Source organism: Octopus bimaculoides, chromosome 1 (assembly GCF_001194135.2).
Source record: "Octopus bimaculoides isolate UCB-OBI-ISO-001 chromosome 1, ASM119413v2, whole genome shotgun sequence".
In the NCBI taxonomy this organism is placed as follows: domain Eukaryota; kingdom Metazoa; phylum Mollusca; class Cephalopoda; order Octopoda; family Octopodidae; genus Octopus; species Octopus bimaculoides.
This window is the reverse complement of record NC_068981.1, coordinates 107,325,776-107,334,855: the sequence shown is the minus strand read 5'-3', so window position 1 is coordinate 107,334,855 and position 9,080 is coordinate 107,325,776. Positions and strand designations below refer to the sequence as shown.

The 9,080-nt window shown below is 34.2% G+C and overlaps 1 protein-coding gene across 6 annotated transcripts in view; it reads left to right on the top strand.

Moving 5' to 3' along the window:
• LOC106868291 (voltage-dependent calcium channel subunit alpha-2/delta-2) overlaps positions 1-9,080 on the top strand; it is a 207,694-nt gene that overhangs the window by 162,190 nt on the left and 36,424 nt on the right. For all 6 annotated transcript variants that reach the window (XM_052969102.1, XM_052969096.1, XM_052969095.1 and 3 more), the window contains 4 exons: positions 1,118-1,189; positions 1,858-1,929; positions 3,031-3,092; positions 6,748-6,815. In XM_052969102.1, coding sequence (XP_052825062.1) covers positions 1,118-1,189; positions 1,858-1,929; positions 3,031-3,092; positions 6,748-6,815 — 274 coding nt within the window. The remainder of the gene's footprint in view (positions 1-1,117; positions 1,190-1,857; positions 1,930-3,030; positions 3,093-6,747; positions 6,816-9,080) is intronic.

Below are 9,080 nucleotides of genomic sequence, written 5' to 3'. Positions count from 1 at the left end.
ATATATATATATATATATATACATTATATGACTGTGTTTTGAAACAGCTGCTTGATCATTCAGGTGTCAGTGTGATATATGACTTTGCAAAGGCATTTGATAAGGTAGCTCAAGGCATGATAAATCATAAGCTATGAGAGTTTTGGCATCGCTGATAAACTGGGAGAATGGGTGCATGACTTCCTTAAAAGCAGAAGTCATGTAGTTGCAGCCAATGACGCCCTTTCTGAGGTACCTGAAATCATAAGTGGTGTCCCCTAAGGAACTGTTCTGGGGCCATTACTGTTCATAATAGCCCTCTTAGACATGCTCACAGTCACTCAGACAGCCACTGTCACTAGCTATGCCAATGATACAAAATTATCACAAGCAATCAAAAACCAAGAGAATATTACTAGCTTACAGCGAGACCTGATCTCAGTATACAAGTGGGCCAAAATAAACAACATGCAGTTTAATGCTAGAAAATTTCAAGCACTGCAATATAAAGGACTATGTTAAAGGTACTTGTGTTTGTGGGGTGCTCAGCCACCCACACTTTAATTTCATGAGCTGACTGTTATGTTGATCGAGTCAACTAGAACTCCCATTGTTGTAACCAATGGAATACCAGTCTGTCTTTTACTTGTTTCAGTCATTAGACTGAAGCCATGCTGTGGCATTACCTGGAGTAATTTGTAGTTGAATGATTCAACACTAGTTCTTATTTTTTTTTAAGCCTGCTACATATTCTACCAGTCTTTTTTTTACCAAACTGTTAAGTTACAGGGACACACACACACACACGTGTGTGTGTTTGTGTGGTTTTGAATTTCTGCAAGAGTTTTTATCTGAAACCAATATTGTTATAATTTGGAGGGTCATACTATCAATAAACATATGCATTGAGTGTGGTACATTTCAATTTTAGTTATATTGTTTCATCTTATACCTGAAATGAACTGCAACTAAATCTGAAATGAATCACAACCACCATACGTTTATTAGCAGTGTGACTCTCATAAAGTATAGCTAATATATAGCAAAATGGATACTATAATTATTTCATAATTTTAGTGAATTTATTGAACTGATTGATAAATAAAATTTTTCATTTTTTCCTTTTATTTCTTAATAGAAAGATTGGAATAAAGATCCACCAAATGTTGACTTTCTTGAAGTTGAAGTGGAAAACGAGCAGAAAGAAGAAGTAAATATGAAATTGTTTATTAACCTTCTATATTACACAAACTTCCCTTCCATCACATTTCATTAGTAACAAACTTGGTTTTATTTTCTATTACTAGTGTGCCTATTTTGTTCATTCATTTTTCTATTTTCTATTTATTTTGTTTTTCATGATTAAAATCAATATTGTCGAAGTAGGGAATACCTGGGGTTTTAACAAAGGTGAGGCATGTCAGGAATATGTAGTGTGTGTGTATGTGTGTGTGTGTGCAGGTGTAGTAACAATTCAACCTAATTTAAACAGGGTCTTTCATCATCCTTGCTTTATGCATATCAGTGGTTCTCAACTTGGATTAATATGAACCTTAGGGGTCCATATAAGAATTTATTGTTAAAATTTATCTGCAATAGTTTATTCTTCTACAATACTAAAAATATTTTAATTTTTTTATACAGTTCCTAATATTATTCAGTTATAAAAATACAGTAAATTTTTTTTTATATAAACACAGTGAATGGTTATGGAGGTTCAGTAGAGTAGAATAGTAATTGAAGGGGTCCATAAGGAAAAAATTCAAAATTTTTTGTTTAATTCAATAATGATTTAATTGGTTCCAACTAATATTATAATTGTTGATGCTCACATTATTAGGTAAGTTTGACAAGATTGTCTGTGTTTTTGTTTTCTAGTTACGCCGTAGAATGATTGATGGAGACAGTGGTACAATGGAAATACAGACCTTTGTTGTCTCTCCAGATGGTGTAAGTATTACTTTCTGACTTTATATAATAAAACCAATTATAAAATAAATATTCACTCTTGAACAAAAACTGAACCACTGAGAAAAAAATTGATTTCATTTTAATGCAAAATCTATAGAAACAACTACTTTTTTTTTTTGTAATTTGATTACTTATTGCTTGGGGTGGATGATTTTTACTACTTTTTGCCCATTTTTTCTCCATTTGAATTTTCGTTGTTTATAATCTATCTATCTTTTGTTAGAATTTTATATTTTTAATAGGTTTTCACTGTAATTAGCAAATACAATAATTTCATTTTGTGCTTCACAAAAACACCACCTAACATAACTAATCAAATATATGGACAATGAAAACATTACGTGGATATGCAATGGAATTGGAACAATTTATTGCCACTGTAAACTCCAACACTTATAAACCTTGCCACCAGATGAAAACAAAAGTTACCTCCAAAACACTTAAACACAGCCACTCACAATACATTTGCCATATTCTGACTAGCTCCTCCTTGCCTGACTCTGCTGTGTTGATGATCAGAATCTATACATATATAGAATAAACTGGAGAGTGATTTATCACTGCATGTTAGAATGTACAGTGTGGTCCCTTGTTTTGTGCAAAGATGCTTCATCTGTGAGTTAAGCTTATTTATTTGGTAGACTATACTATAGTTCTCCTCAGGCCTAAATAACAACAATAATAAATAAGTGGATTTACAGTTAAATAATTCCCTTGGAAATCTGAATTAATATATTTCTACTTTTATCTCTTAAACATTCATTATTTCTCATGAATTCTGAACTTTTTATTTAAGTTCAATTCTTTTTTTAACATTCTATAACCTAACCTTTGTTTCTTTTTTGCAGGAATGTGCAATAAATAGATGCTATTTTGTGTATTAAGATGTATATTTAGTTAGCTATTTTATATATGATAGTAGATCATATTTTATGTATTAAACATGATCTTTCATAATAAGATAAGTATAATTGTTGAAAATATGAATTAGATGTAAAATTATTCATGAAATGACAAAATAACTTTACCATAACTTTTATAAATATTATATTGAAAAATCTGTGTTTTTCTTTAATCTAGAATCATGCCTGGTTAGAAAACAGAACATATTCCTTTGTCCCTATTCAAGAAACATCATTCAGGTAATGTTGTCATATCTTACTTTGTGTATACAATTAAATAAGAGAAATATATGAGTAGGCATATGCACAGCTGTCTGATTAAGAAGTTTACTTTACAAACATATGGTTTGATCCCGTTGTATGGCACCATGGGAAATCTCTTCTATTGCTTTGTTTTGACCAAAACCTTCTGAGTTGAATATATAATAGACAGAAGTTGTGCAAAAATTTGTCATATTTGTATGTGTGAGTGTCTGTTCACATTTGCACTGCTTAAAGCCTTCTGTTGTTTACATTTTGTCACTTTGTTATATAGCTTAGTGGTTTCACTAGTAGGGATAAATAAAATCAATGCCAAAATGAAATAAGGACTTGGTTTAATATTTATTTGAATGTGAAAGGGTTAAAATATGGATACTAAATTTCTTTGGGGTATAAGGCATCACTGCAAATAGATATTTGTTTCACTTAGCAATGTTTTTGAAGAAAGTGTTTGTTTTCAGTTCTGGAAAACAAAAATTACATTAGAAATAGTCATTTAACCATTTAAGAACACAAGAAACCATTTGTTCATTTTCATCTATTTCTTAATAGTACAGTCTGTCAGGAAATGTCAAAAATGTTTCATTGTACTTCTGCAATTTAGTCACTGAAACAATTCCCCAGCAATCTGGAATTGTCAGTGACAAGGTGCAGTAAGAGAGCAAAGCTCTCTTCATTATGGAACATGGTATTAAGAAATGAATGGATAGTGAAAATAAGGTTTTGTGTTTACTTAAGTGGTTAAAATACCCTGAAGTTACTTTGATTTCAATACTCATACTCAGATAAAATAACTTATGAAGCAAGTGTAACATCTAAAATAGAGAAACTTGTTCGATTCATATTAAATGTTATAGTTCTAGATTTTCTTTACTTCAAAACGTGTGTGTGTGTTGTTTTAAAACGATGTTTTAAAATGAACAAACAAGGTTACATAACTCAGTTTTAATTTTCATGCAAGTGTTATGAACCTGTGGTCCTAGTTTGAACCTGGAGTCGTTACTTCAGAAATGGCTGTGGAGGAAGTGTGCTTTGCACATAAAGGACAGTTACACCAGTTGAGGACAAAAGAGTTGTATCTCATGGTATAAGAATTGATAACATTTAATTGACTATAAAAAATAGAGGGAGACAGAAAGAAAAGAAGAAAAAAAGAAGAGAATGAATGATAGAAATAAATAAAAAAAATACAAAGAGAGAAGAAAATGAAGGTTTAAAGAAATCTAGGCATCAAAAAATAAAGGGATGTTGAAGGGCACAATGTAAGAATCAATAGGAAAGGATGAACAGTGGGGATAATTCTTTTATAGTAGCTTATACCGGTACCTTTTGATGTACTTTCTTTTAAAGATATAAAGGTCTCAGATATGACATGAGTATAGTATGAGAGTAAAAAAGCTCTTTCGTATCAGTCTTTTCTTTACTAAACACAGTATGCATCTTTTACTGCTGTTGAAATATGGTTTGCTGTTCTCTAATAGTATCTATCTGATATCTTTATTTCTCTTTTACTGATCTTCTCTCTCTCTCTCTCTCTGTTTTCCTCTACTGTTACCATCTAACATTTAGCAATGCTGTTTCCAGGGGACATAACTTTTCAGCCCACTAAACCTGAGATTACTATCCACACACAAACACACCTACCTACCTACATGCATGCATATATGCATGCATATATACATACATATATGCATGCATACATATATGCATGCATGCATACATACATATTATGTTGACCCATTAATCCCTACACATTTTTCTCTCTTTCCATTTTTTTTCTCTCAACCCTTTCTGTTGAAGAGTGTGGGGTAGAAACATCAAAGACTTTTCCATTCTTCCCGAGCATCAAACTAATACACCTACTTGTTGTTCCTTCACCTGTTTTTGTCTTTTGTTTTCTGTAAATTTGAACTATATATTATATTATATATGTTAGCATTTCACTTAAACATAGTGATACTAATAACCTGGTGTTAGAACTCAGTATAAATATGCTTCAGAGAAAAGCATCACTTGAGTACAGAGTGTAATAAGAAATTAAATAAATGATAAGGGAACAAGAAATTATAAAGTCCATTGCTTAATTTCTTGTTCCCTTGAATTTATTTAATTTCTTATTACACTGCATGTGTGTGTGTATGCAATAATTATAACGATAGAGAATATAGAGACTGGTACATCCTCCAGATTTATTTCCCTTTATTTTACAAAGTCCTGCTACCAAGGTGACCAAGTCTGTAGTGGTGGGGTGGATGCTCAGAGAGTGTTACCACAAGAATAAGAATAGCCTGGGCAAAGTTCAGAAAGCTTCCAGCACTACTGATGACAAAGGGCCTCTTACTCAGAGTGAAACGTAGATTGTATGATGTATGTGTGTGAACTGCCATGCTTCACGGCAGTGAAACATGGGCCATGACTGCTGGAGATATGCGTAGGCTTGAAAGAAATGAAGCTAGTATGATCCGCTGGATGTGTAATGTCAGTGTGCACACACGATAGTGTGTAAGCGCCCTGAGAGATATGTTGGACAGACCCCAGTCAAACCATCCAACCCCTGCCAGCATGGAAAATGGACGTTAAACGATGATGATGATGATACAGCATACTGTTATGGTTATGATGACCTACACATTTCCACTACACAGAGTATGAGCAATTGCATATGCAACTGGGCATAATTTTCTGTGCAGCTTTGTTCAGGGTCTTTGAGCCAGCTTGGCTTGAAGTGAACTGAATTCAGTTAGATGTTTATTGGTTAGGGTTCAGGAGGAAGTGATGGGAGGTTATTTTGAATCTGAAACTGCTCATACTCTGTGTAGTGGAAATATGTAGGTCATTGTAACCATAAAGATAAACTATATGACACACTGTAAAATAAAAGGAAATAAATTTCAAGGATATATCAGTCTCCATATTCTCTATCATTATAATTATTGCAAATATAGACTCCAGATAATATTACCATCCATTGAAGTGAACATGGAATTACCCATTGGAGGAATTTACAGCATGAGTGACAACTGCTAGTAGTCATAGTCATAGACATTAAATACTAATCAATACAGTAAGCCATAACCTGGAACATAACTGAGAGCTACCACAGTATCTGCCTGGATAAATTACCTCTAAACTCACATATATGCACATATATATATATATATATATATATATATATATATATACACACACAATTATGAAAAAAGAAATTATATTCACTTTCTTCAAAATATTTTGCATGCAGTGTCTATTTCTTCCACAGCTGTTTGTGTAGTTACTGATTTAGTTCCCAACAGACACATCTGACAGCCATTATTCTGTCAGACTCATGCGGAACTTTATGTAACCTGGTTTTTTCATGTAATCATTATAGAATTATATGCCCTATATTTTATATATTTGCATGCTCCTTTTTTGGCTAGGAACCATATCTAATCAGGTACATATATATATGTAAACTTTATTGTTACTTTGTGTTTTCTTAAGCTATTTCTTATTTATATAAAGCTTACAGAAATTATCAATTAGAATTACTTTTGATATAATCAACAATTATTTTGTTTATATGTTGTAGTATTAAAATATTAAATGTTGCAAAATTTTTGATTTACATATATAAATTATTATTTTATTACAGTCTCTGCATTTCTGTACCTTCCCACCAAAAGAAATATATGCAGCCTATGGGAATTACAGTTCATGAAGGTAAATATTTCAAAAGAACCTTATATTTTAAATAGTTTTCTACAGTTCTAGCAACAATAAACTTGATAGTGTACATTTCAAAATTGTTTTCTGCTTATATCATGTTTCAGATTAAAATAATTTTCTCTGTTTCTACTATGTTGGGATGCACAACTTAACCACAGATTAACTGACTTTGCTGTCAACTATGTACACAAGCTAACAGTTATCTTATTAAAAATGGCACAGCCAGTCATTAAGGTACCACTCTGGATGCTTAAGTAGTCATCAATCATCTCTGGTGCCATTGCCCTATTGCATGCAGAAGGGCCACAATGTTGAGATCTGTCCAATTTTTGATGTTGTCAGACCAGGATTTTATTTGCCTGTTCTTTACTCTCCTGCAACTGTGTCCTGGAGAACAATTTTGAACAGATTGTCATACCAGTGTACACATCTGTACCAAAAATGTTTTCACTGTTTAACTATAGCACACCTAGTAACTTGCTGCTTGATGAAACAGTTTTATATTGTGCTTTGTATACAAGATGTGTAAGTTAAACATAACACTTTAAAAGAAAATGCTGATTGACATTCATTTCCTTCTCTTCAGGCTTCTCTACAGACTGTCTTTGTGGACTGTTACATTTTAATAAACCACTACGTAAAATAGTAATTTAAACTATAATGCTTAATGAAATCCTGTGAGAGGCCCTGCCTAAATCATCATATCTTTCCTCTTCCTCACAGCAGAGAAATATCTTAAAAGGCTTGTCAGATTGATTCATGGTCTCAGTAAACAAAATAGAAAAGGGATTGCCTTGGGGGACGGCAAGAGAAATGCTTTTAAACAGCAACTTTGACTCACAGGGCTCACACTTGTTGATAGCCATCTCTTCCCCCAATAGCAGGGAGCAGGGCTCAAAAACCTATCAGAAAATGGCTGATGTTTTGACAGTTTGACCATCTCAGCCTGATGAGCAGCAAAGCCTGAGCTGGCAGCTGAACACACCAAGTTTCCACTGGACAAGATGTCACAGTATGTGACATCCCAGATGAGCTAGGCACAACTGTTGGGCACGGAGGCTGAGCAGAAACATGCCAGACAGTGCTGGTTAAGCACTAATTCATCTGAGATCTTGTTACACTGGATGGCATCCCACTTGTTTTGTGGGGATCAAATGTCCATAGGGGGGAGACGGGGATAGACGTCCACAGGGTGGAAGCTGAGCTGGCTCCATGTCACATAGGCCATCTTGTTCTCCCTGATCACAATAGGTTTAGTTGTGCCATGAAGAATCTTGTTGATGAGGGCATGGCAAAAAGTCACTGATGAGAGAAAAACAAGTAGGGCCAGTGAGACCAGAGGCTGAGGCTGCCATATTTTATGGGTATTGTGGCCTGTTGCTAGCCAATGTTGTCAAATTGAATGTTACATATCTCTTTAGCAGTCCATTGTATACAGGTGTTGAGATCTGTGAAGAGAGATCTGTGGCTGTAGCAAGGGGTAGTGTGGAGTGCTTACAATAGCTTTGGTATGGTAAGCAGTTCCTTGACAGGAAGAATGCTGGATCACATTCAGTCTGTCAATGTTTCAAGCTAGTTACACCTAGAACTGAGGGTGGAGTGAATGGCAAGTGGGAGGATCAGTGTACTGAGGATAAGGATATCCTCTTTAAAGTCACTTGTACCTGGTAGAGTTATGAATGCATGTCTGACATGGAGGTCATAAAGCCCTCTGCACTTGTGCTAACAATCATCATGTGTTATATTTAGAACATGGCTTGTGAAAGTTATGTCCCCCAAATGATTCTGTAATCTACGAATGAGGGATGTTTTCCCAACCAAGCTCTTCGATCTTCTGTGATGTGATCTTTGCAGTGTGAGGTCATGCATTGTCCTGATGAAACATCACTCCTTTTCGATTCACTAAAGCAGGTCTTTTTTTCTTCAAAGCTTGGTTCAAATGCTCTAATTGCTGACAGTAGACTTGAGCATTGATCATTGCATTAGGGGGTAACAATTCAAAGTGAATTACTCCTTTGCAATCCCACCAGATAGAGAGAAGAACCTTTTTCCCATGAAGTTCCCTTCTCAGTTGTGGTTGAGCTTTTTCCCTTTTGCCAAGCCACTGTTTATGATGTTTAACATTTCGATAGAAGATCCATTTTTCGTCACCAATCACAAGTCTATCCAAAAAGGGTGAAATGAGTTTGTGATAATGGAGAGAAGAGTAGATGTCAACTCGGGATTTGCGGTTGCTTTCGGACAATTCATGAGGCACCC